Here is a 27711-nt window from a genome sequence, read left to right on the forward strand (position 1 = left end):
GAATCTTCCATTATGGAGAAAGAAGTTCCTAAGTGTGTTAGTCTGATGTTGGTGGTAGAGCAAATTATTCTATAATGTGATGGCATTATACAACAAGCACTTCTTACCTCACACAATTTCTAAGAGTCAGGATTCTGGGAGTGGCTTAGCTGGGTGGTTCCAGCTCAGAGTTGCTCATGAGGCTGCAGTGACTTGAAGGCTTCACTGGGCCTGAAGAATCCACTTCCCAAATGACTGTTGGCTGGAGGCCTCAGTTCCTTGTCACGTGCGCCTTTCTCTGGGCTTCTTGGGCATTTTCACAAACACAGGGGCTGCTTCCTCTCAGAGCTGGTGAACCAAGAGGAAGGACAAGAAGGATGTCGCGATGCCTTTCTGACCTAGTCACACACTATCACTTCCACCGTGTTTTATTCAGTAGAAGCCAGTCACTAAGTTCAGCCCACACCCAAGGAAAGCAAAATGAAGCTCCATCTTTTGAAGGGAGGAGTAGATGTATTTGTGGATACATTTAAAACCCCCACATCAGGAGTGGGCCACCCCTGAACTGGTCTGTCCCTTCGACTTCACCTTCTTCCTTTGCCTTTTCTCCCTCCTATTCTCATTTTCTCTCTTTCTTTCTCTTTCTCCTTTCTTTTTCTTCTCTCAGGATTTCTCCCCTCTGGCATATAATCTCTTGTGTATTTAGTAGCACAACAGCCCCTCTCCACCAAAAGCAAAATTCATCTCAAAGGCCTTTTAACAGTTCCAGTGATGGATTAGCAGGGAGCAAAGGCACCTGGTGGGGCAGGTTGATATCGATTCTGAGTACCTGATCATGTTTTTAAGAACCAAAGAGATTGTGGCACATCCATCTTTCTCTTCTATGTAAATCGAAAACCAAAACAGCCCTGCACTGCAAAATATAAATAATGAAGCCCATCAAAGTACTGATTTTTCCCAAAACTATTTTGCTGGGTTTTTGTTTGTGTGTTTGTTTGCTTGCAATATGAAATAGCAAGTTCTTTCCTTCTCATTGCTATTGTTTTGTTTCCAACTTTGCTGGAGCCCTGCACACATGCTTGGGTAGCCTCTTTGGTAATTCAGCCCTGGTGAGTCACATCCAAAATTATAGCTGTTAAATGAGTTCCAGGCTGCCCTGATTTACAAATACTCAATGTGTGAGAAATCCCCATAGTACTGATAGTGACAGGAGTCAGCCAAACGCCTAGGCAGATAGGGGCAGGTCCCTGGTGAAACCCCACCTCCAAGTCAAAGACAGTTTAAAGCCTGAAAGCCAAGCTACATGTCAAATTCATGGACCAGATTGAGAACCTGTCTTTCCATTTGGGATGCTTTCCTCTAATTGATCCTCACCCTTCACCTATTCTACATATACCTACACTTTCCTAAGGGTTTTCTACAGTGTTGTGCCCACCTTTGAGTGGTATCTTCACTTTAAATTTTTTTGCATACTCACAAACCAATCAGCACGCACTTGCCGTTCTGAGTCCATAAAAGCCCTGATTCAGTCACATTGGGAGAGAAACCCACCCAACTGCTGGGATGGGGTACCAGCCCCACATCCCTTCTCTGCTGAGAGCTGTTCTGTGGCTCAATAAAATTCTTCTCCACCCTCTTCACTCTTTGAATTGTCAGTGTATCTTCATTCTTCTTAGATGTGGGACAAGAGCTCGGAAACCACTGAACTCAGGTACAAGACATAACACAGGTGGGCCAATTTATGGTGGAGTGCCTCCAGCAGCAGGCTGCGGGCAAGTGAGACCTGGGAGGCAGGTGGGGGCATTGCTGGGTAAGGAGGTCCCCAGCTGGCAAAGTGGCTGAGAAAAATCCTGTGTCAGTACTGATAAACGCAACTATCTCACCACTGCACATGCCATTGCTGTGGCCCTGGCAGCTACCAGCTGCTGTGGCTCAGGGTGCTAGTTATCTCCCAATATCTGTCTTTCCCTTCTTCTGTAAGTAACAAAAGCTCCCATTTTCAGGTGGGCACATGGCTGCCTATAATAAAGACTACTTTTCCCAGCCTCCTCTGCAGCTAGGTATGATCATGTATGGTCATGTCCCTAATCTAGGGGGATGTAAGCACAAGTGTTTAGTGCAGTTTCTGGAAGATATCCTTAAAGACAGAGAATGTGCCCTTCTTTGTCCAGCTGTCTTTCCTGAATTTGGGACAAAATGGCTGGTTCAACAACCATTCTGGGCCATCAGGTAGAAATCACACACCAAGGATGGAAGAGTAATAAAGTAAAAGTTGCTTCGGTTCTTTATAATCCTGTAGCTTCTGCAGCAGCTCTGGACTGCTCACTCCTGACCTTCATTTACGTGAAAGGGAAGTGTATTGTATTGTTTCAACTGTGTAACTGGGTTTCTGTATTGTTTCAACTGTGTAACTGGGTTTCTGTCATTAGCAGCTGAACCAAATCCTAGTGACACGGTTCCTTTAAGAACCTGCCCACAGTGCACACGAAGGACCCTTCATCTCAGCTCTGATGGGCTGTCTAGCTTCTGCCCCTCACTGTCCCTGTCCTCGGGCTCTGGCCTTCCTGACCATTCCTCTGCTCCCTAAGCATCTGCCCTGAGTCCCAGCGGGTGCCCTGCAGGTGCCCTCTTGCCCACTCTGGAACTCTTCTCCCTCACTGCCCTTGCCTGCTTTTTGTCTTAGGAAGGCCAAAATAGTCATGCACAAAATAGGACCCTTTGAGAAAAGCTCTAAGTTCCAACAGAGACAGGAAGAGAAGAGGCAAAAATAACAGAGGGGCACAGACTCCTGAAGGCACACTCATGGGAAAGTCATGTTGGACCAAATTCAGGATCCCTCCTGCCCCTCCTTGACCCTCTTGACTTCACTGTGAGCCCAGACTTCCTCCCGTTAGAGCCAATTGGGTTTAAAACATACGCTTAGAAAACTACAGCCAGCCCTACAGGAATGAAGGGGTTACTTTTCATTTGCAGTTTACTGTGAATTTGTTTAATCCAACTGTTATTTTTATTCACTTTTTTTTTTCCATTAAGCAAGTATGCATTAAGCACCTATTCTATATCCTAAGATAGAGACAGATAACTTATGTGCCAGATATGGAGGGCAGAAATCCCACAAAACTCTCACTGGACTGAAGTCAAGGAGGTGGCAGGGCTGTGTTTCCTCACGGAGGCTTTGGGGAGAGTCCTTTCTCCACTTTCCAGCTTCTAGAGGCTGCCCACCTTCCTTAAGTCTCCTTACCTCCCCCATTAAAGGCTTCAACAGTGCATAGAATCCTTCTCATTGCATCTCTCTGTCTCTCTCTCTCTCTCTCTCTCACACACACACACATCTTCCTTATCTCTCTCTGACCCAACCTCAGTGTTACATTCGCAGACTCCTGTGATTAGATAGGGCCCACCTGGGTAATCACTGCTAACCGTTCCCCCCAGCCTGTAACCTGCTTCGAGGTCCGTAACTTTAATCTTGTGCAAAGTCGCTTTTGCCATGTAAGGTAACATATCCACAAGTTCCCAGGATTAGGGCATGCATATCTTTGGGGGACTCTATTCTGCCTACTACATCCTCCCAATCCTTCCTTTCTACGCCCCCAAACTACTGCCCGAAGCAAGTTTTGTTTTGTTTTTTCTGACAGAGTGTCTGTCACCCAGACTGGAGTGCAGTGGCGCCATCTTGGCTCACTACAACCTCTGCCTCAGGTTCAAATGATTCTCCTACCTCAGCCTTCAGAGCAGCTGGGATTACAGGCACCCGCCACCACGCCCGGCTAATTTTTGTATTTTTAGTAGAGACAGGGTTTCACTGTGTTGGCCAGGCTGGTCTCGGACTACCGACCTCAGGTGATCTGCCCCCCTCGGCCTCCCAAAGTGCTGGGATTGCAAACGTGAGCCACTGCACCCGGCCAGCAAAGCTTCTTAAAAATCCTTTTTCCTCGCCTTCGAGTCCTGAAAGCTTCATCTGTTTTGCACCTTTCTCCTTAATATTCCCCAGATAAACTCCTACACAGGTCTAGTCCCTGAGCCTCTGCCTTTATCCCTGCGCCCCTTTACTCCTGGGATTGGGAGCGGGAAGCAGCGGCTCCACGAAGCCCCTCTAGTGGGCAGGAGAGGACTGGGCGGGACCGCGAGCGAGTCCCAGGCGCCTGCAGCTGCTGCTGGGTGATGCGCGGACGGAACTCCCTGGGAAATCGTGTTGGCGGCTCCAGGGCTGGTCCACCGCGGCCTTGGGAGCGACGGCAACAGTCTGCAGCGTCCACGCTTCGGAGGCCTCTGTCTTCCCCAGATTCCCCACTGATGAACAGGGACGCCGGTCTGCCTTCCCCAACTTCCCCTATTCCCTGCCAGGCAGCGTCCCTCGCAGCGATGTTGGCTGCGATAAGCTTGACCTGCAGCGAGGACACCAGGATTTCTCAATTTCTCCAAATCCAAGCCCGAGCCCGAGCTCCGACGAGTCCCGGCACTGCTTCCTGCCGCCACCTGCCTCCTCCTCCAGCTCTCGCTATCTCCCCAGCGCCGGCGCCCTGGGTGGCCACGGTCCCTCCAGCCTCCGCCCCTCGCTGCCGTCTCCAGGGCGCGGGACGCCACGCGGGCAGCCGGCCCGGGACGCAGGGAGAGTGAACGCGAGTGAGTGCGGGCGCCCGGTGGGGCGGGCAGGGGCCGGAGGAGGTTGCCCCAGCCCTGAGAACTGTGAGACCCCGGGAGAAATGCTCGATCCCGGGAGTGAGGCTCCATGGAGGCCGTGATGCCCGCAGCTCCCTACTCTCTCCGAAGGCGGACCTCCCCTACCCACCCGCACAGCCCCAGGGCGGGGGCGGGGAACAGTGCCCGGCCTCGACCTCGGGGTGGGCAGCTAGGGTCTAGGAAAATATATCAAAAGCACGGGAGCCTTGGAGAGGGAGCGCAAAGCGGCCCCTCCTTCCAGGCCGTCTCCATGTCCCCTGGGACTCCGAGCTGGAACCAGGAGCTGTCCAAGCTGGGCGGGCAAGGGACCCAGAGCAGGGCCCTCCGCATCCCCTCGGGACAGAGGGCAGAGTCCAGCCGCCCCCACTCTCAACCCCTCCTCCGGCACCCACACTGTCCCATTTCCAGGACACTGGGGAGGGAGAGTCACTTTCAGAAAAGATAAGTAAAACTTAGCACAGGGCAGGACACATACACCTTAGACCTTCAATAAATAGTCATTGATGATTCAATCAATGCTGGCTTTGAAGTGCCTAGATATTTGCTAACCAGAGCATTTACTCTATATAAAAATGACAAATTCTCGTGATAAAACATTAAGTGAAAAACTCAAGATTCAAAAGTGTCTTATTAGAGCATTTGCAGAATCTATGTGGGTAGTTTGTGCATCTGTAAATATTTTAAGTGTTGGTGAGGAATAATCCATAATGTGGGCAGTAATACTGTATACTACCTGTCTTATCTTGGGCTGCCATGACGAAATACCATAGACCGGCTGGCTTTAAACCACAGAATTTTCTTACAGTTCTGGAGACTGGATATCTGAGATCAAGCTGCCACTGAGGTGGGTTTCATTTGGAGGCCACTCCTCTTGGCCTGCCGTGGGGGTGTCACCATTTCTCTGAGTGCTTTTTTTTTTTTTTTTTTTTTTTTTTTTTTTGAGGCGGAGTCTTGCTCTGTCGCCCAGGCTGGAGTGCAGTGGTGACATCTCTTCTCACTGCAACCTCCACCTCCCAGATCCAAGCGATTCTCCTGCCTCAGGCTCCGGAGTAGCTGGGATTACAGGCGTGTGCCACCACGCCCGGCTAATTTTTTGTATTTTTAGTAGAGACTGGGGCCTGGTCGGCACGGTGGCTCACACCTGTAATCCCAGCGCTTTGGGAGGCCGAGACGGGTGAATCACAAGGTCAGGAAATCGAGACCACCCTGACTAACATGGTGAAACCCCATCTTTACTAAAAATACAAAAAAAAAAAAAAAAAAAAAAATTAGCCGGGAGTGGTGGCGGGCACCTGTAGTCCCAGCTACTCGGGAGGCTGAGGCAGGAGAATGGCGTGAACCCGGGAGGTGGAGCTTGCAGTGAGCCGAGATGGCGACACTGCACTCTAGCCTGGGCGACAGAGCAAAAAAAAAAAAAAAAAAAACCGAGAGACTGGGGCCACCGTGTCCAGCCATTCTCTGCGTGCTCTTAAGGGTCCATGTATTTGTGCCTGAAACAGTCCTGGGAGTCAGGAGACCCAGTTCTGTTTTCAGCTGAAGTAAGTCCCTTCTTTTCTTTCCTTGAGCCCAGAAGATCAAGGTTACAGTGAGCTGTGATTGCGCCACTGCACCAAAAAAAAAAAAAAAAAAAAAAAAAAAAAAGAAAGAAAAGAAAAGAAAAAGAAAAAAAGGTTGACCTCCCCCAAGAAACAGTTTTCTGTAGCTGCCAAGTCTGGTTGCTCTGTGGCAGCAGACGGGAGCACAGACTTCTGAGAGGACACCTGGGAGATGGCCATGAGTGGAGGAGGACTGCTAGAGTTAACAGTGATCCTGGTTTGCCTAGCGCTTTTCTGGTTTTAGCACTCAACGTCCTGGGTTAGACAATCTGTGAAGTCCCAACCAGAACTATGATATTGTGATTTTCTCTTACCCTAGTAACTGGATGTCTACATTCTACTGGGTTCATTCCCCTTTCCAGAATGCTCTTCACCCATGATGGGATCATTTGCTATGTAAAAATAGGATACTAATACAAGTGTGATCTAATTTGAAATTATAAAATACTTCCAGCTAATAATTCACACAGCATCTAACAGATGTTGCTGGCTTTCTCTTGAAATTTAAATTATCCTATAGTGCCCTGTATATCTAGGGCAGTGCCCCGAAGCACCTCAGTGCAGTATGGGAAACATGGCTTGAAAGTGCAAAGCATTACTAGAGATAAACAGGAATATTAAATAATAACAAAAGAGTTAGCTCCTCAGGAAGATATATCAGTTTCAAATGTATAGACACCTAATAACATAGCTTCAAATATATAAAACAAATGGTGGCAGAATTAACAGCAGAGATAGATGAATTCACATTCATATACCTCTCTCAATAGCTGGTAGAATAAGCATATAATAAATTCATTAGAGATAAATGTAGTGGGAAGCCTCTGTAGAGATTTAAGCAGAAGAGTCATATGACCTGATTTACATTTCAAAAACCACTGTGGCTCATAATCCATTTTACAGATAGGGAAATGGAAACTTGAAGAGGCCTCATAATTTATCTAAGGCTACCCAGTGGGTCAAGTGGTAGAGACAAGACTAAAGTCCAGACCCAGTCATCTCCAAAGTCCACGTTCTTAACCCCCATGATATATTACTGTCTGGCAAGAATTGTGTCTATAAAGGGAACTATGCCATTTAAAAATCAGTATGTTCTTGGGAATTTTTAGTAACCAGTATTAATGTTAATTGCATTCCTTTATAACTGAGTTCCAGCGGCTATTACCCCTATTTTGAAGAATCTAAAAGAACGACGTGGACCCATGAATAGAGAAATTGGAAATTGAACAATTCCTTCCAACGGTCTCCATTTTGATTCCTTAGTCCCATTTTAAGGTCAATGAAGCACTTCAAGATTTTCAGAGAAGATTATGCAGCAATATTTTCCTAATGTTTTTAGTGGATGAAGTATGTTCTGCTCCTTAAAAAGATACCTGTATGTTGGGTTTCAAGTTACTGTTTTCAGAATCCAAGAGAAATCGAACACTATAAAACAATGCCAAGAGCAAATGAAGGAAAACACAAATCTAAAGGGGCTCCCCTGCCCATTGTTTTGATTCTTCAAAAGTTTCTGAAAACGTATGAGAAGCACTGTGCGCAGTCTCAGACGTCTGTGTGTCCAGCCATCAAAAGTGACCTGAAAAGCAGCATTGACAGTGACCAGGTGCTCAGGAAGGTGAGTGTACAGTCTTGTTTTCTTATTCTTCTCTAAAATGAACTGGCTAGGGTTTACTCCCGAGCCACATGGGTCCTCAGTCCTTGTGTAACTTCCCAAGGGGTTCTTCCTGCCCGCCGCACAAATAAAGACCACAGCATTGTAGTAAAAAAAGAGTTTGATTGACACCAGGCCAGCCACGCCATGCAAAAGATGAAGTTATTACTCAAATCAGTCTCTCCGAAAATTTGGGATTGAGGTTTTTAAGGGTAACTTGGTGGGTACGGGGTCACAAAGTGGGGAATGCTGATCTGTCGGGTTGAAGATGAAATCATAGGGAGTTGAAGCTGTCCTCTTGCACTGAGTCAGTTCCTGGGTAGGGTCCACAAGACCAGATGAGGCAGCTTATCCATCGGAGTGGTGCCAGCTGGTGCTTTGGAACACAGGGCCTGCAAACTATTTCAAGTACTGAGCTCAGGTTTTACAACAGTGACTCCTAAACCATAATTTCTAATCTTGTGGCTAATTTGTTAGTCCTGCAAAGACAGTCTAGTCCCTAGTCAAGAAGGGGGTTTGTTTTGGGAAAGGGTTGTTATTGTCTTTGTTTCAAAGTTAATCTATTAACGTAAACTAAGTTCCTCCCTAAGTTAGTCTGGCCTGTGCCCGGGAATAAGCAAGGACAGTTTGAAGGTTAAAAGCAAGAAGGAGTTGATCAGGTCAGATTTCTTTCACTGTCATAATTTTCTCAGCTATAATTTTTGCAAAGGTGGTTTCACTTGCAAACCCAGAGCTGGCTGTGTCATCCGCTCTGCATTCCTGCCTGAGTGGAGTCCAAAGCCTGGCTTGCCTGCTCAGCCCTTCTCCTCCCTTCCCCCTTTGACCTCCACGGCTGCCCCTCCATCCCTTCCAGAGGGCCTGTTCTCACACCACTTCCCTGGAAGGACCACTGGCCCTCCTCCACATCTGGAAAGCCCAGCTTGAAAGTCAGCACTTTGGTTATCACTACAGGACCTCTGCTCCCGGCACTCCAGCCACCCCCACTGACCCCTCCAAGTGAGGGCCTCCTTCTCTTGGCTGCTGATGCGTCCCTGCCGTGAGGTCAGACCTGCTCTTGCCCGCGCCTCCCCTCCTGAGGCCAGCTCACTTGGAGGAAGACCAGCAATCAGAATTCTGACTCCAAAAGCACTGGGTTTCAGAAAATATTCTGAAGTCATATCTTTTCTGAGATTAAATCTAGGGCTTGGATGTGAGGGGGAAAGAGGAGAGGAGAGGTCAGCACTGAGATGAAATGGGTAACTTGGGAAGCGGGTACCTGACAGACCAGACGGGGGAGCCTGGCACCCCGAACACAGCTGGGCCAGGCCCCAACTCTTCCCTCTGTACTCTGAACTTCCAGTTCTCCAGCTGCTGCTCCCTCTCTCCTTTCCTTCCTCCAAGCCTCCTTCCACCCAGCACCTCCCCCACTCTGCCCTCCCTCATCCACCCCCAGTCTCTCTAATCCTTCCTTTCACAGTGTCTTAGCTGGGGTCCCTGCCATTTTCTCCCTGCTCATCCCAATGGACGACCTTCCCAGAACTAGCCCTTTTGTGGTAAAATTGTTCGTAAGTCATTTTTTTTTTAAACTGCAGTTTTAATAATCAACCTCCACTACTTAATTATAAGGGCTAATCATAACTTGTTCAAACTAGTCCCTTCAGCAATATTGAATTATTTGTTTCACTGCAGTCACTGTCAGAAATCCAGTTAACCTCATGACCCCATATGTAAGTGTCAGCCTGCATCAGCACCACCATAAGGGCTGTTTATGTTGGGTGGGTTGCTTGGGTGGGGTCTCCATTATGATTTTGAATATCATTAAAATAAAAGTCTCATGAGGTAATCATTATTATTTTTACTCCATAAGAGGCACTCAGACAATTTCCTTTCTTTTCTATTTTGTTAAAGAAGAAGAAAGAGGCTGGGTGTGGTGGCTCAGGCCTGTAGTCCCAGAGCTTTGGGAGGCTGAGGTGGGAGGTTTGCTTAAGGCCGGAAATTTGAGACCAGCCTGGGCAACATGGTGAGACTCGTCTCTACAAAAAAATTAAAAAATTAGCCAAGTGTGGTGTCACCCACCTGTAGTCTCAGCTACTTGGTAGGCTGAGGTAGGAGGATTGCTTGAGCCTGGGAGCTTGAGGCTGCAGTGAGCTGCCTCCAGTCTGGGTGACAGAGGGAGACTTGGAAGGAAGGAAGGAAGGAAGGAAGGAAGGAAGGAAGGAAGGAAGGAAGGAAGGAAGGAAGGAAGGAAGAAGGGAGGGAGGGAGGGAGGGGAGGGAGCAAGGAAGGAAGGAAGGAAAGAAGGAAGAAGGAAGAAGGAAGGAGGGAGGGAAGGAAGGAAGGAGGGAAGGAAGGAAGGAGGGAAGAAAAGAGGGAAGGAAGGAAGGAGGGAAGGAAGGAGGGAAGGAAGGAGGGAAGGAAGGGAGAGAGGGAGGGAGGAAGGAAGGAGGGAAAGAGCGAGGAAGGAGGGAAGGAATAAAGGAAGGAAGGAGAAGAAAGGAGAGGAGAGGAGAGAAGAGGGGAGGGGAGGGGAGGGAGGGACCATGGAAGGAAGGAAAGAAAGAAGGAAGAAGGAGGGAAGGAAGGAAGGAAGGAGAGAGGGAGGGAGGGAGGGAGCGAAGGAAGGAAGGAAGGAGGGAGGGAGGGAGGGAGGGAAGGAAGGAAGGAAGGAAGGAGAGAGGGAGGGAGGGAGGGAGCGAAGGAAGGAAGGAGGGAGGGAGGGAGGGAGGGAAGGAAGGAAGGAAGGAAGGAAGGAAGGAAGGAAGGAAGGAAGGAAGGAAGGAAGGAAGGAAGGAAGGAAGGAAGGGCTGGTTGCAACTAGATTGATTTTCTGACCCAATAACCCTGGGTAACCTGCTAGAAAAATCTCTGCCCTATAGGACTTTTCATGGAGCTTTGTACGTGGCTGGAACTTTATAAGTTTATTTTTAATTACCATTCCAATGCACTCTTGATCCAAAGTTAATACTACTTTTTTTTTTAGATAGAGTCTTGCTCTGTCGCCTAGGCTGGAGTGCAGTTGCATGTCTCGGCTCACTGTAACCTCCTCCTCCCAGGTTCAAGCAATTCTCTTGCCTTGGCCTCCTGAGTAGCTGGGACTACAGGCATGTGCCACGACGCCAGGCTAATTTTTCATCATGTTGGTCAGGCTGGTCTCGAACTCCTGACCTCAGGTAATCCACCCACCTCGGCCTCCCAAAGCGCTGGGATTACAGGCATGAGCCAGCATGCCTGGCCCAAAGTTAATACTATTTTAAATGTTCTTCTAATGTTGTTGTCTAATGAGAGTATTCCTTTTCCACATATTCAGATGCATAGACTTCTCTTTATGATATCCACTGTGATGTTGTTTTTTTCTTACACTCCAGTTTATGCTTGTAAGATCTGATGACTCCCCACCAAGAATCCTACCAGTTTCCTTGTAACCTTTGCCCATGACAATTCAAGATGAGTGTTACACGCTGGCGAAAGAGATCTGCATCTGGGGCCTTCCACTGAGCAACCCAGAGATTGCCAGACTTGTGAGTTACGGTTTTAAAAATATTTCTTCAAACCTTAGAATTGAATATAAGCATATTATATCATGTGTTCCAGCTGTAGTTCATGTGGTTGCTGACTGATATGCTACAAGGTTTTCTCTAAAACAAAACAAAAACCAACACTATATTTTAAGTTAAATATTTCAAACATAAAAATGGAGAAAATATTAGAACTGACATCCATGGACCCATGACCCAAATGTAATATATTTTTTAAAGGCTTAAAATTTGCAGATATTGACAAATATATTATTATATATGCATGCATGTGTTTATTTACAAAGATGGAATTACACTGTGTGTATGATTTCGTGACTCACTCTTTTACTCACATTATGTCATCAAGATTTCTCCATGTTTATAAATTTTGACTGCTGTATCACACATAACCTTCATTCTTGAAAGGTAGTTTTGCTGGGGATACAATTATAGATTAACTTTTTTTTTGAGACAGAGTCTCACTGTGTTGCCCAGGCTGGAGTGCAGTGGCCTGATCTCAGCTCACTGCAACCTCCGCCTACCAGGTTCAAGCAATTCTCCTGCCTCAGCCTCCCCAGTACCTGGGATTATAGGCACCCACCACCACACTTGACTAATTTTTTTTTTTTTTGAGAGGGAGTCTCGCTCTGTTGCCCAGGCTGGAGTGCAGTTGGCAAGATCTCAGCTTACTGCAAGCTCTGCCTCCCAGGTTCAAGCGATTGTCCTGCCTCAGCCTCCCAAGTAGCTGGGACTACAGGTGTGTGCCACCATGCCTGGCTAATTTTTGTGTGTGTGTGTGTCTTTTTTTTTTTTTTTTTTTTTTTGAGACAGAGTCTGCCTCTGTTGCCCGGGCTGGAGTGCAGTGGCCGGATCTCAGCTCACTGCAACCTCTGCCTCCTGGGTTCAAGTCATTCTCCTGCCTCAGCCTCCCGAGTAGCTGGGACTACAGGCGCCTGTCACTATGCCCAGCTAATTTTTTGTATTTTTTAGTAGAGACAGTGTTTCACCGTGTTAGCCAAGATGGTCTCAATCTCCTGACCTCATGATCCGCCCACCTCGGCCTCCCAAAGTGCTGGGATTACAGGCGTGAGCCACCGCGCCTGGCCTAATTTTTGTGTTTTTAGTAGGCACAGGGTTTTGCCATGTTGGCCAGGCTCGTCTCAAACTCCTTACCTCAAGTGATCCGCCTGCCTTGGCCTCCCAAAGTACTGGGATTACAGGAGTGAGTCCAGCCAATTTTTGTATTTTTAGTAGAGACAGGGTTTCACTATGTTGGCCAGGCTGGTCTCAAACTCCCAACCTCAGGTGATTCACCCACCTCAGCACCCAGCAGATTATTTTTTAAAAAAACCAAACTTCTGTTATTACTAGTGAGAAGTCATATATAGGACTTTACTTCTGAAAAGGGCAAATCAGATAATTCAGACCAACTCTTTTACTGAAGACACACACACACATGCACACACACACACGCACGTGCACACACACACGCACACGCACACACACACGCGTGCGCGCACACACACACACATACATATTAGGCACGGAATCCAAGAGAGTCTGGGAGGAGACACAGGCAGGAGAACATCACAGAGGCAATTATGTCTACAGGCATTTGATTTGTCAGAAGGCAGCTGAGAAGCTGAGAAACTTAACAGAGCTTTTGACAATCTTTCCAATGCTAGGAGACACAGACTTTCTGGGGAAGCCCTAATAAATTTTCTTGTGCTTTGATTTGAGACCATGAAGGGTCATAGCCTAAGAACAAAGCCGAACTGCAGGTAGACAGGTCCTCAAGGGACTATAGATTGATTTCTGATAATCTCAAGTCCTAAAATTAGATTGAAGGAGGCTGGATTGCTGGTGCCCTCATGGGTCCAGAAGCATATGAAAATAACCCCTGGAAGACAATTACAATGTCTTATGCCTCAAATTACAAATTATACCTGTAAACAAGTTTGTGGGGGTTTGTTTGTTCGTTTGTTTGTTTTTGAGACAGTCTCATTCTGTTGCCCAGGCTGGAGTGCAGTGGCATGATCACGGCTCATTGCAGCCTCCACCTTCTAGGTTCAAGCGATTCCCCTGCCTCAGCCTCCCCAGCAGCTGAGACCACAGGCGTGTGCCACCAGGCCTGGCTAACTTTTGGATTTTTAGTAGAGACAGGGTTTTGCCATTTTGGCTAGGATGGTCTCGAATTCCTGACCTCAGGGGATCTATCCACCTCAGTCTCCCAAAGTGCTGGGGTTACAGGCATGAGCCACCATGCCCACCCTAAAATCTTAATAAATGGGTTTAACAGCATTTTTGATAGATGTAGAGAGATAATTAGTTTAAAAAAGGACAGATCAGAAGAAAATATCCAGAAAGAATGAAGCATGAAATAATAAAAGAAAGAAAAGTCAGAAGAAAAGGTAAGAGACATAAGTAGATAAGCTGGTCTCTGTGGCTTGTGCCTGTAATCCCAGCACTTTGGCAGGCCAAAGTGGGAGTAACACTTGAGGCCATGAGTTTGAGACCAGCCTGAGCAACATAGCAGGACCTCATCTCTAAAAAAAATATAAAAAACAAAATTAATGAGCCAGATGTGGTGGCACATGCCTGTAGTCCCAGCTACTCAGGAAGCAGAGACAGGAAGATTGCTTGAGCTCAGGTGGTGGAGGCTACAGTGAGCCATGACCACACCATTGCACTCCAACCTGGACAACAGAGCAAGACCCTGTCTCAAAAAAAAAAAAAAGAGACAATGTAGATAAGTGAGATGATGAACATATGCGTAATTGAGTCCCAGAAGGAGAAGAGAATGAGAATGGGGCAAAAACAATACTTAACTAAACTGGTGAAAGACATAAACCACAAATCCAAATAGAGTTATTAATCCCAAGAAGGTTAAACACAAAGACAATTTAGAAACATCATAATAACACTATTAAAGACCAAAGATAAAAGAGAAAATATTAAAATTAGTCAATGAAATAACACATTACCTTCAAAGGAGCTGCAATAAAACTGGTATCTGACTTTTCAACAGAAACAGTGGAAGTCATTTACCAATAGAATATCTTCAAAATGCTGAAGGGAAAATGTCAACTAAGAATTCTATACCCAACAAAAATATTTTTCAAAAATGGAAGTGAAACAAAGGCATTGTCAGACCAACAAAAACTGGAAGAATTTGTCACAAGCAGATCTTCCCTAAAAGAAATACTAAAGCCCATTCTTCAAAGAAAAATGATCCCAGATGGAAGGTTGGAGGTGCAGGAAGAATCAAAGAGCCATGAAAATGGCTGTCTTATAGAACTCAAAAGAACTGACTGTTAATTTTATATGGAGATATAAGTGGCGAAGAATAAGCAAGACAATCTTGAACACGAAGAACGCAGTTGGAGAATTTTCTCTAACAGATATTAAACACTTCTTATAGAGCTAAAGAAATTAAGATAGTGTAATATTGCTACAAGTATAGATAAATAAACCAATGGGAAAGAATAAAAAGGCTGGAAACAAAGTCTTACCTATATGGACATTTAATTATTGACAAAGATGACAACGCGTGGTATTGAGGAAAAGATGGTCTTTTCAATCAATGATAATGAGACCACTGGAGATAAATGTGGGTGACAAAGAAGCTTGACCCCTACTTCACATCATACCCCCAAATCAAGGCTGGTGGATTACCGAGTTGAAAGGCAAAACAATAAAGTTTCTAGAAGATAATATAAGAAAATATCATCATAACTTTGGAGTGGAGAAACACTTTTTTAAAAGTACACAAAGAGCACTAATCATAAAAGAAAAGATTGATTAAGTTAGACTCCATTAAAACTAATAACTTTCCTTCATCAAGAATCACCATGCAGAGTGAAAAGGCAGGCCACAGAACTGGAAAAGATATTTGCTACACATATAATCGAAAAGGATTCTTAGGCAGGATGTATATATAACTCCCACACATCATTAAGAAAAAGACAAATTATCCAATAGAAACATGGTCAAGAAACTTGAATAGGCACTTAGCACACACACAGACAAAAACCCATCAAATAGCCAATAAAAATAGTAAGAGGTGCTCCACCTCATTAGGAATGAGTGGAATTCAAATAAAAACATGAAGACATACCAATACACAGCCACTGAAATAGTGAAAATACAAGTACATCATCATGTGTTGGTGAGGAATTGGAGCAACTGGAATTTTTATACACTGTGGTGGGAGTGTATATTCACACAGCCACCTTGGAAAACTGTACTGCAATATCTACTGATTGCAGAGTCTGTGATCCAGCAGTTCCACTCTCGGTATATATCCAACATGAATGTCTGTACATGGAAACCAGGAGATTCATAGAAAAACGTTCGTGGAAATCAAGAACTGGAAACAACCCAAATTTCTGTCAACAACAGAATAAATAAATAAATTGTGGCATATTCATATAGTGGAACACTAGGTAGCAATGACAACGAACTAACTGTAGCTATACAAAAAGAAAATATGATGACTCTCACAAACATAATGTCATACAAATGATGAGAGATACAAAAGAATGAATACTGTATGCTTGCATTTATGTAAAGTTCAAAAAACAGGTACAACTATAATGTTTGATTATCACAAAATTATGTTTAGGGAAGAAGGAGGAAGTAGAGAATAGGAAAGGATACTAGCAGTCATTTTCTAGTCTCTTACTTTTTAAAAAAAAATCCCTTATTTTATTTATTTGAAATGTGTTAAAGTTATTTTGTATTCTGTCTAATAATTTCAATAATCTGAATTATTTGGGGCTGATATTGTGATCTCTTGCTTCTACTGGCTCTTACTCATGGTGACACCAATTTGTGTGTTTTGTGATTTCTTTTTTACTGTTAACTCATATTTCCTGGGAAAATGGTTGTGGCAATTTCCTAAACTCTGGTTTGAATAGAGCTTCCTCTTCAGGGCTTGAATTTGTGTCTGCCATTCTCTCTGGGTGCTACCATCCCAGGGTTACATTAAATTAAATTCTTGACCTGTGATTTATTTGAACCATCCAGATGGTTAATTAACACAGGGTGCAAAACTGTATTAGAACTAGTTTGTGAGTTCTCAGGGGATATATTTTTTCCTTATATTTATCAGTCTAAGATAGGCAACTTTCCCTAAGGTCCTTTGGGAAAAAGGAGCTTAGGTTTTTATTTCTAGTTATCCTTACTCGAAGAGAATAAAACTATGGCCCACTTTGTATTTGGGGTCATAACTTCATGCAGCATTTTCTGAGGGACTCCTTGTCACCAGTGGCTATGACTTTATCTCCTATTCCCTGGACTCCACGATCCATGTAAACCAACTACTGTTTGAGTGATGCTCTCAAAGGAAAAGCTGATGTCAATGCTCTGCATACCTCACTGGGCTCCCACTTTCTCTCATTCATTGACCTTTGTATTCCTCACTAAACTGCCAGCCAATCGACACATTTTAAAAAGAGATTTTTTTTAATCCTTAGCAAAAAACATAGAGGAAAACCTTCATCACCTTGGATTTGGCAATTATTTCTTGGAAATGACACCAAAGGCACAGGCAAACAAAAGAAAACGTAGATAAATTGGACTACATCAAAATGTAAAACTTCCATGCACCAAAGGACGTAATCAATGAAGTGAAGAGGCAAACTTATGCAATGGGAAAAATAATTGCAAGTTATATATCTGATAAAGGGTTAACATCTAGAATCTATATGTAAAAAACAAAACAAAACAAAAAAAACCTGCTATAACTTGGCCAGGTGTGGTGGCTCATGTGTGTAATCCCACCCAGCACTTCAGGAGGCTGAGGCAGGCAGATTGTTTGAGTCCAAGAGTTCAAGATCAGCCTGGCAACATGGTGAAATCCTATCTCTACAAAAAAATTAGCCTGGCATGCTGGCATGCACCTTTAGTCTCAGCTGCTCAGGAGGCTGAGGCGGGAGGATTGCCTGAGCACGGGAGGTGGAGGTTGCAGTGAGCCGAAATCACACCATTGCACTCCAGCCTGGGTGACAGAGTGAAACCCTGTTATGAAAAAAAAAAAAAGGAAAAAAGAAAAAAAACTGTTACAACTCAACAACAAAACAGCAAGCAACCTGATCTTTTTTTTTTTTTTTTTGAGATAGTGTCTCTCTGTCACCCAGGCTGGAGTGCAATGGTGTGACCCATCTCAGCTCACTGCAACCTCTGCCTCTCAGGTTCAAGTGATACTTGTGCCTCAGTCTCCCAAGTAGTTGAGACTACTGGTGCGCACCACCATACCGGGCTAATTTTTTAAAAATATTTTTAGTAGAGACATGGTTTTACCATGTTGGCCACGCTGGTCTCGAACTCCTGACCTTGAGCAATCCACCTGCTTTGGCCTCCCAAAGTGCTGGGATTACAGGGGTGAGCCACCATGCCTGGCCACAACCTGATTTAAAATAGCCAAGGAATTTAAATAGACATTCATCAAAGAAGATATACAAATGGCCAATACACGCATGAAAAGATGTTCAACATCACTAATCACTAAGGAAATGCAAATCAAAAGCACAATGACATGCCAACCTCACTATCAAAAAAAAAAAATAACAAGTGTTGGCAAGGATGCGGAAAAGTTGGAACCTTGTGCACTGTTGGTGGCAATGTAAAATGGTGTAGCCAGTATGGAAAACAGTATGATGGTTCCTCAAAAAATTAAAAATAGAATGACCATATAATCCAGCAATACCACTTGTGAATATATACCCCAAATAATTAAAAGCAGGATCTCAAAGAGAGATTGCTATACCATATTGACAGCTCCATTATTCATGATAGCCAAAAGGTGGAAGCAACCCCAGATGAATGAATAAACAAAACGTGGTGTACACAGACAATGGAAATTTTTTTTTTTTTTGAGACGGAGTCTTGCTCTGTCGCCCAGGCTGGAGTGCAGTGGCCGGATCTCAGCTCACTGCAAGCTCCACCTCCCGGGTTCACGCCATTCTCCTGCCTCAGCCTCCCGAGTAGCTGGGACTACAGGCGCCCGCAACCTTGCCCGGCTAGTTTTTTGTATTTTTTTAGTAGAGACGGGGTTTCACTGTGTTAGCCAGGATGGTCTCGATCTCCTGACCTAGTGATCCGCCCATCTCGGCCTCCCAAAGTGCTGGGATTACAGGCGTGAGCCACCGCGCCCAGCTAGACAATGGAATATTATTCAGCCTTAAAAAGGAAGGAAACTCTGACACATGTTGCAGCATGAGATGAACCTTGAGGACATTGTGCTAAGTGAATAAGCCAGTCACAAAATGACAAATACTGTAGAATTCCACTTACATGATGGACCTAGAGTAGTCAGATTTATAGAGAGAGAAAATAGAATGGTGGTTACCAGGGTCTGCTGAAAGAGGAGAATAGGGAGTTATTGTTTAATAAGTAGAGTTTCAGTTTTGTAAGATGGAAAGAGTTCTGGAGATGGATGGTGGTTAGGATTGCACAACAATGTGAATGCTTCATGCCACTGAACTGTATACTTAAAAATGGCTAAGGTGGTAAATGTTATGTGCATTTTACCACAGCTAAGAAATACATTTTTTGGCTGGGCATGGTGGCTGACGCCTGTAATCCCAGCACTTTGGGAGGCCGAGGAGGGCGGATCACGAGGTCAGGAGATCAAGACCATCCTGGCCAACATGGTGAAACCCTGTCTCCACTAAAAATACAAAAATTAGCTGGGCATGGTGGTGGGCACCTGTAATCCCAGCTACTCAGGAGGCTAAGACAGGAGAATCGCTTGAACCCGGGAGGCAGAGCTTGCAGTGAGCTGAGATTGCGCCACTGCACTCTACCCTGGTAAAAGAGCGAGACTACGTCTCAAAAAAAAAAAAAGAAAAGAAATACATTTTTAAAGTTACTTTAAATATGTATCCTGCTTTTATTCAGAGCGTCAGTCGGGGTACCCAGTCCACTCAAGCTGGAAATAAGATGCTGCCCATGCATGTTAAAAGTGATCCTTAATATTTCCTTCAATGTAGCCCTCTTGCTAATCTGGGGGCTGCTGAGGAATTCTATCTTGGATAGCATGGTCCTTGCCCACGGCAGTACTAGTGCCGAAGGAGTGACGCACAAACCTCTGATTAGGAGCTTTAGGACCCATTCAAGAGCCTATTTAGCACAGACTGATGTTAACATAGGCACTGACATGCCACATTGTCTCCTCTGTCAGAAACACGGCTTACGGCATCCAAGCCAGCACTCAAACGAGGCACCTCTCATTAAAGAGGCCTTGGGCACCAGCTCTGTAGTTAAGGTTGCAAGTGCCTTTTTAATCTCTGCCAAGGTATAATTTGGAATCCTATATCTGACCATGTCATTACCTCAAAAAACTGAATTCTCCAAACTCCACCAAAGCCTCTTCTAGGCTGAAATTCTGAACTGAAGGGTCCTCAGGTTGTGATGGCTCTAATTGCTAAAAGGTGACCTGTTCACGACATTCTCCTGATTTACATTTTTAAATACCCTCTCCTTTCATTAGGTGGGGATTTAACTGTCATTGGTATCCACTGTTACCACAGGAAATGACCTGGCCATGGGCCCTCAGCACAGGAAACTGTGAGAACCTGGGCTGGCTCCAGTGCTCATGTGTTGGCTCCAATCCAGATGCTTCCATATGAGGAGCTCCTAGTTGCTGAATCTGCACAGTCCAGTTCACAGTGGACCTCCAACTCCTAATAATATTTAGGACTATGAATGACAGATAATTTAACTATTATAATTTTTATTTAATTATTAGAAGATTGGCATAGTCGTCACACCTCTCTACTAAAAATAACACAACCAGGCCAGGTGAGGTGGCTCACGCCTGTAATCCCAGCACTTTGGGAGGACAAGGCAGGTGGATCACTTGAGGTCAGGAGTTTGAGACCAGCCTGACCAACATAATGAAACCCGATTCCTACCAAAAAATACAAAATTCAGCTGAGCATGGTGGCAGCACCTGTAGACCCAGCTACTCAGGAGGCGTGAATCACTTGAACCCAGGAGGCCGAGGTTGCAGTGAGCTGAGATTGCATCACTGCACTCCAGCCTGGGCGACAGAGGGAGACGCCGTCTCAAAAAAATAATTAAAATAAAATAAAATAAAATAAATAACACAACCATAGGAGGATAAATTTGCTCATTAGAACATCAGCATCTGTTATAGTCTCCTCAGGCTGCCATAACAAAGTACCACAGACTGGGTGGATTAATGAGCAGAAATTTATATTCTCACAGCCCTGGAGGCTAGTCGTATCAAGTTGACAGGGTTGGGCCAGGTGCAGCAGTTCACGCCTGTAATCCCAGCATTTTGAAGGGCCAAGGGGAGGGGATCATTTGAACCCAGGAGTTCAAGACCAGTGTGGGCAACAAAGCGAGACTCCTGTCTCTACAAAAAACAAAATTAGCCAGGCATGGTGGCACACGCCTGTAGTCCCAGCTACTCAGGAGGCTGAGGCAGGAGGATCGCTTGACCCCAGGAAGTCAAGGCTGCAGTGAGCTGTGATAGCACCACTGTACCCCAGGCTGGGTGACAGAGGGAGACCCTGTCTCAAAAGAAAAAGAAAAAACGTGACAGGGTTGGTTTCTTCTGAGGTCTCTCTCATTGGCTTGCAGATGGCCACCTTCTTCCTGTGTCTTCCCCGGTCTTCCCTCTGTACATGAGTGTCCAAGCGTACTCTTCTTTTAAGGACACCAGTCATATGGGGTTAAGGCTTACTCTAATGACCTCATTTTAACTTAATTACCTCTTTAAATACCCTATCTCCAAATACAGTCACATTCAGAGGAACTGGGGGTTAGGATTCCCACATAAGAATTTGGGTGGGGGGGCACAAGTTAGCCCATAACAACATCTAAAATAATAATCTGCAATATATCTTACCTCTTTACAAAGCTTGATGTTTCCCTTGTAATTCTTCAATGACTCTGTTTCAAAGGGAAAGTATTTTATTTTCATGCCACCTTTTCCTCAGATAATTAGAAAGTTATCTTGGGGCGAAAATGTTGAGGTAATTAACATGACGGACTTGTAAGCAACATTTTAAAGCACAGAGCATAGTTGTCATCATTACGTAAGCATTTTTTATATCTTGCATTCTTAGGCTTTGCTTCTGGAATCGAAGGGGCACACCACCTGCCCGTTTACCACCCTAGAAATCATTGATTGCAAAATGGATCTGTGGTCTCTAGAGCGACTTGGGAAGGCTCTGCAGTTCAGTAGTTTGCCTTCTCTTGTCCTCGATTACTGCAAGTAAGGCTGGAATTCCTGCAGGGCTCTTACTGCTGTCAGCTGAGGGAAGCAAAGATGGGGAGGGTTGAGGGGGTTGCATGTCCAGTTTCCTTGCACCTTATCAAGGCATGGCTGAAGAGGACCCTCTAAAACCTTCTTAGAGTTAATGTTTCTGAGTAAATATTAGAGTTCTTGAGAAGTCACTTTCATTTGTTTATTCTTTCAACAAATATTTGTTGAAGGCTAGTTTATGCAAGATATTGTGCTCAGTGCTAAGAAAGATACAAATATAGAAGGCAATGCTGCTGTTCCAGTGTGTCCTTGGTACAGTAGAGAAGAGATGCTCTTAATGCAAGGTAGAAAATCTGAAGACCACAAAAGATGTCCATGTATATTATTTTGGTAGTCTGGACCAGGGAAACCACAATTCCCTAGGTGATCGGTCAATATTCACCAGATGAGGAGGTATAAAGAAAGGTGTGGTAGGCTGGGCACAGTGGCCCTCACCTGTAATCCCAGCATTCTGAGAAGCTGAGATGGGAGGATCACTTGAGCTGAGGTGGGGGATGAAAGCTGTGGTGAGCCGAGATCATATCACTGCATTCCAGCCTGAGTGACAGAGCAAGACTCTGTCTCAAAAAGAAAACAGAAGAAAGACAGAAAGAAAGAGGAAGGAAGGAAGGAAGGAGGGAAGGAGGGAAGGAAGGAAGGAAGGGAGGGAGGGAGGGAGGAAGGGAGGGAGGAAGGAAGGGGGGAGGGGGGGAGGGAGGGAAAGAGGGAGGGAAAGGTGTGGTGTTGGGGAGCAGTGGAGCAAGTCCTTCAGAGCTGGGGTACCAAGCACGTTAGGGGAGTGTCCACAGGATGAGAATAATAATAATACTTCCAGCTAATAGTTAATAAGTGTTTATTGTGTGCCAAACACGATGCAGGAATGAGCTCATTTATCCTACCAACAACCTCATGAGCTATGCACCATTACTATCCCTAGACTGTGGATGAGGTCCACAGACTTGTTCAAGGCTATTCAGCCCCCCAGGGATGGAACCTTGATATGGATCCAGGTTGTCTGAATCAGAGACCAACTCTGATCCATGACACTAGATTCCCTGGGGTCTGTAAGTTGCCGTCCACAAACAACTTCAAACTGTGTGTATGATCTGGAATAAGTCACAGAACCTTTCTGGTCTGTAATGAAATGATCTCCCCTACTCCAGGAGTCTGTGATTCTGTGACTGTTCCCATGCAATTGGGTGGGGCCTTAAACTCAAAAGGCCGGTGGGCTGTGAGGAGAGAGGAGATTTGAGCCTGAGAAGTGGTAGCCCAGAGATGCAGAACTGGGATCCGGTCAGGGCCCTGGTGGTAAAAGCTGGGGAGAGGGTGTTCTCTGTGGAGGTTCTCAGGGTTTCTGAAATGCTGGGAGGAACATCAAGCAGGGTCTTGTAACGGGGGGCAGCAGAAGCCCAAAGCACACAGGACACCATGCAGTGACTGCAGGATCTGCTTACGAGACCCCCAGCTTCCCACACTCTATTGGGCAGCACCAGCCCCACTGCTAAGAGACCCCTCCAGGCCCCAGCTCCTGGGAGGGGCACCCAGAGACGTGCACTGGTGGGAAGAGAGAAGGAAGAAAGAAGGAATTCTCTTGTTCAGGAGACAGCTTGTGGTAATAGTCAGATGACACACCTCTGCTGACGCGAGAACACCTAGTGTTGTCAGGGTTGCCTAGCTGGGAATCACCACCCGAGACCTTCACACTGGTAACATTGCAGGATACTGGCCTCTGGGGGTTGCAGTTCTCTCCTCACTGGCTCCACTGAGAGGCTATGAGGTCCATCAGACAGTCCTTTCTCACACAAGCTGCATCCCCACGCCCACCTTGGTAGGTGACTCGGGGAAGGCCCTCAGTAATTACTTGTTCATGAATTGATACATGTTAAAAGTTATTTCTGTTCATCTTACCCACCTCATTTTAAGGTTCAAGCTTTGACATTCCAAATTCCTTAAAGATGTTGCTTTCCTTCACCAAGCCTCAGTTTCCTGACCCATGGCTTTTACCACTACCTACCCCCAGAGGCTGTGGACGAGGCACAAGGTTTCACTTTGCAAAGTAAAGCCTGCAATGCAAGAGGAGGGAACAGCCCTGCTGGAGTCTCTAGGACTCCACCTGTCTCTGTCCTTCCCTGTAGCTCTTCTCTCTGGGGTTTACAGCTTGTTCTTCATCCGCTGCCTGGATTGGGTAGTTCCAACCATCTTCTGCTGCCTTTACCCAGAAGGCGCTCAAATTAGGGATCAGCAGAAATGTCGCTAATTACCCTGGAAATGGCTTTACAATTAATAATCCAGTGAGTGGCACAGGTTTTAAAAGTCACTAATTTGGCCGGGCACGGTGGCTCATGACTGTAATCCCAGCACATTGGGAGGCCGAGGTGGGCAGATCACCTGAGGTCAGGAGTTCGAGACCAGCCTGACCAACATGGTGAAACCCTGTCTCTACTAAAAATAGAAAAATTAGCCAGGCGTGGTGGTGCGTGCCTGTAATCCTTGGTGAATTTCTGAGCAAGACTCTATCTCAAAAAAAAAAAAAAGAAAAAAAGTCACTAATTTGTTTCTATTGTGAAAATTGTCAGATTAAAATGGAGCCACTTGTGTTCAACAACAAGAAAACCTGATAAATAGAGCCAGGGAAGGCCATGAAAGAAGGGCTCTCATGCATAAGTGCCTGATAACAAGAACTATCACAAAAGACCCTGCAACAACCACAGCCTTGCACAAGGCCATCATAACCTTACATAAAAAAATACTTCTACGAGGACATCTACCCAGCAACTGTCCAACCTCAGTCTGGTGTCACCCTTGTTATTGATCCTTGTAGTCAAGGATAATTATCTGAAAACAATGATGTAATCCTCCTCACTTTTCATTGAAAGACTTTTGTCTTCCTCTGCCTTCCCTGAATATGTGCATAGTTTACCATGGCCTGTGTATTCCCATTCCCATTGCAATTCCGGTTCTGAATAAACAGGCTCCTTTTAGACGGCCTCTCTGTTATTTAAGTTGGCACTGTCATTTCTTTGTAGATTTGGAAAGGAAGAACTTGAGAGCATTTTCTCAGGCCTGGAGAACAACCAAAGGCTTCAAGGCCTCAGTCTGCGTTATTGTGGTCTGGGACCTCAGAGCGGGCTAAGGCTGGGTTCGGTCATCAGCCAGAGTGCCATTTGGTGAGACGTGTCGCCCGCTGCCCCCTTCTTATCTTGGGTCTATTCTGTCTTGATTTATACGATCTGTTATAATTCTAATCATCTTTTCTCCATTCTTGTTATTTTTGCTTGCCTTTTCTTAACCATAAAAGAAGGTCCTTTAGTTAAGTTTGAAAATTAGTGGTGTCATACTGAATATATGTGTTTGGCCAGCTGACATAGTCACTAAGTCTATTTTTTATGACATGGCCTATTATTAATTAATTAATTATTATGATTATTTCTTTATTATTTTATGACTAGGTATATTATTTCATCAGATGAAAACTTTAAATCCAAATTTGAGGAAGTAGAACTAACATAAAATAGACAACGTATTCTGCTCCCTTCCCCAGCGAGCTGTACCTTGAAGGCAATTACTTGGAATGTTCTGGAGCACTGGCTCTTCTCAGGCCCATAGCAGACTTTGCAGAGACACAGGAGAAAGACCGGCTGACCCCAGGCTCACCAGACGCTGGAAATCCCCCTCAGCGGCTCCAAGGTAAGTGCTGGGGAACTTGGCACTGAAATCCTGTTGGGGCCACCTAAAAGGAGGACGCTTCGCTCTGTGATTAAAAGTGACCTTCTCAGTGGTCAAGTATGATTTTTCGTCTTGAATATGTGTGGGAGACAAATTAATGGCTCCCAAAGATGTCTTTGCCCTAATCTTCAGAACTTGTGACTATGTCACCTCACATGGCAAAAGCAACTCCGCCTGTTTGAGTAAGTTAAGGATGAGATAGGGAGGTCATCTTGGATCATCCCGGTGGGTCCAGTGTGATCACCAGGATCTTTATAGGAGGGAGGCAGGAGAGTCAGAGAAGATGTGACTGTGGAAGCAGAGGTTAGAGTGATGTGAGGAAGGAGCCAGGAGCCAGGGAACGTAGGCGGCCTCTGCAAGGTGGAAAAGGCAAGTAAACTAATTTTCCCCAGGGCCTTTAAAGGAATACAGCTCTGCTGACACTTTGACTTTCACCTTTAAGACCTATTTCAGAGTTCAGACCTCCAGAACTATAAGATCAGAAATTTATATGACCGCACTAAGTGTGTGGTCATTTTCAACAGCAGCAATAGAAAACTACTATAGTTTGTTAATCAGATTATTTAGGTTAAAAGTGAAAGCAACCCAAACAGGATTAAAAACCAGTATGAGTTTATAGGCTCACATAACTGGGACATCCATGGGTACAGCTGTCTTCAGAGATGACCGAATTCAGGGGCTCAAACCACCTCATCAGGAGACCCAGAATTTGCTGCTCTTGACTCTACTTCCCTTCCAAGGGTTGGCCTTTCTCCCTCCGGTTGCAGCCAGGCTTTCTCCAAGCAGGAAAAGACAGCCGATGTGCCTGCCAACAGTCCCGGGACTACATCATCACGGCTATAATCAAACAGAAAGTAAAAGCGTCTTTCTTCCAATGACTATGTGTCAAATCCCATACGAAGATTCTGATTGGCCCTCCTTGGGTCACATACCTACCTCTTGGCCAATCTCAGGTCAGGGCGAACTGTGATTGGCCAGGATGCATTCCATGCCCATCCTGGGAGGGTAGAGCCCTGTGACCGGCAGCCCTGCCAGCACCACTGGATTTGCCGGGGGGAATTGGCAGTCCCCCAAAGAGTAGACAGACGGGAGGACAAATGCAGGACAGACAAGAACAACAACTGCTTACTCCTCTGTAAATGGCTTTCCATAGCTGACATTTAACTTCAGCCAACAGCCACATATTAGTGGGGTGAGGAGTAGATGGGAAAGAGAGGCTAAATCTGGCAATCCTATTCCATTCCCATCACGTGTGAACAAGGTTTCTCAGCACTTCAAGTATAACAATGAAAAATGGAAATATAATTGATGCTGAACTCTGCCTCATGCTAGCAGTAATATTCAATTAATACATGAATTAATTATAAAAACAAATACATAAAAGTACACCATCCATCTCACTGAGCAATGCATTCAAAAAATTTCTTTTTCTATGTAATTAGAATCAATTACGTACTTCTAAAAATTGATGAATAACTGGAGAAGAAACTTTTTTTTTTTTTTTTTTTTTTTTTTTTTTTTTTTTTTTTTTTTTTTTTTTGAGACAGAGTCTCACTCTGTCACCCAGGCTGGTGTGCAGTGGTGCGATCTTGGCTTACCACAACCTCCACCTCTCAGGTTCAAGCAATTCTCCTGCCTCAGCCTCTAGAGTAGCTGAGATTATCTGTGCAGGCCACCACCATACTCGGCTAATTTTTGTATTTTTGGTAGAGACGGGGTTTCTCTACAATGGCTGGTCTGGTCTCAAATTACTGGACGGCAGCAATCCACCCATCTCAGCTTCCCAAAGTTGGGATTACAGGTGTGGCCACTGTGCCCAGCCTGATCCCAAGAAATTTTTAAATTTGAGTATTTGAACATGTAACATTTTTATTACAGAGGAGTATAACAGGATTAGCTATAAAATACTTTTTTTTTTTTTTTTTTTTTTTTTTGAGACGGAGTCTCACTCTGTTGCACAGGGAGTGCAGTGGCACAATCTCGGCTCACTGCAAGCTCCACCTCCCAGGTTCATGCCATTCTCCTGCCTCAGCCTCCTGAGTAGCTGGGACTACAGGCACCCGCCACCACACCCGGCTAATTTTTTGTATTTTTAGTAGAGATGGTTTCACCGTGTTAGCCAGGATGGTCTCAATCTCCTGACCTCATGATCTGCCTGCCTTGGCCTCCCAAAGTGCTGAGATTACAGGCGTAAGCCACTGCACCTGGCCTATAAAATACTTTTAAATACAAGATTTTACAGAATAAATAGAATGGAAATATAAGTAAAACACAAGAAGAAAAGGGAATAATGTAAAAATGTCAATT

At 45.1% G+C, this 27711-nt stretch overlaps 1 protein-coding gene and 1 long non-coding RNA gene across 2 annotated transcripts in view; one reads left to right on the top strand and one right to left on the bottom strand.

Annotated features, from left to right (window-relative positions):
• Positions 1 to 277: 277 nt before the first annotated feature.
• On the bottom strand, positions 278 to 26179 carry LOC115899998. Its single transcript, XR_004059663.1, has 3 exons — positions 26030 to 26179; positions 25230 to 25408; positions 278 to 327 (listed from the first exon to the last, which is right to left on the bottom strand). It is a non-coding gene; the product is annotated as an uncharacterized LOC115899998 (long non-coding RNA).
• LOC104674072 overlaps positions 7797 to 27711 on the top strand; it is a 73514-nt gene continuing 53599 nt past the window's right edge. The window contains exons 1-5 of the mRNA XM_030939375.1: positions 7797 to 7869; positions 11250 to 11402; positions 21500 to 21648; positions 24705 to 24845; positions 25220 to 25365. Of these exons, the coding sequence (XP_030795235.1) occupies positions 11316 to 11402; positions 21500 to 21648; positions 24705 to 24845; positions 25220 to 25365 (523 nt within the window). The 5' untranslated portion in view covers positions 7797 to 7869; positions 11250 to 11315. The remainder of the gene's footprint in view (positions 7870 to 11249; positions 11403 to 21499; positions 21649 to 24704; positions 24846 to 25219; positions 25366 to 27711) is intronic.

Source organism: Rhinopithecus roxellana, chromosome 1, assembly GCF_007565055.1.
Source record: "Rhinopithecus roxellana isolate Shanxi Qingling chromosome 1, ASM756505v1, whole genome shotgun sequence".
In the NCBI taxonomy this organism is placed as follows: Eukaryota; Metazoa; Chordata; class Mammalia; order Primates; family Cercopithecidae; genus Rhinopithecus; species Rhinopithecus roxellana.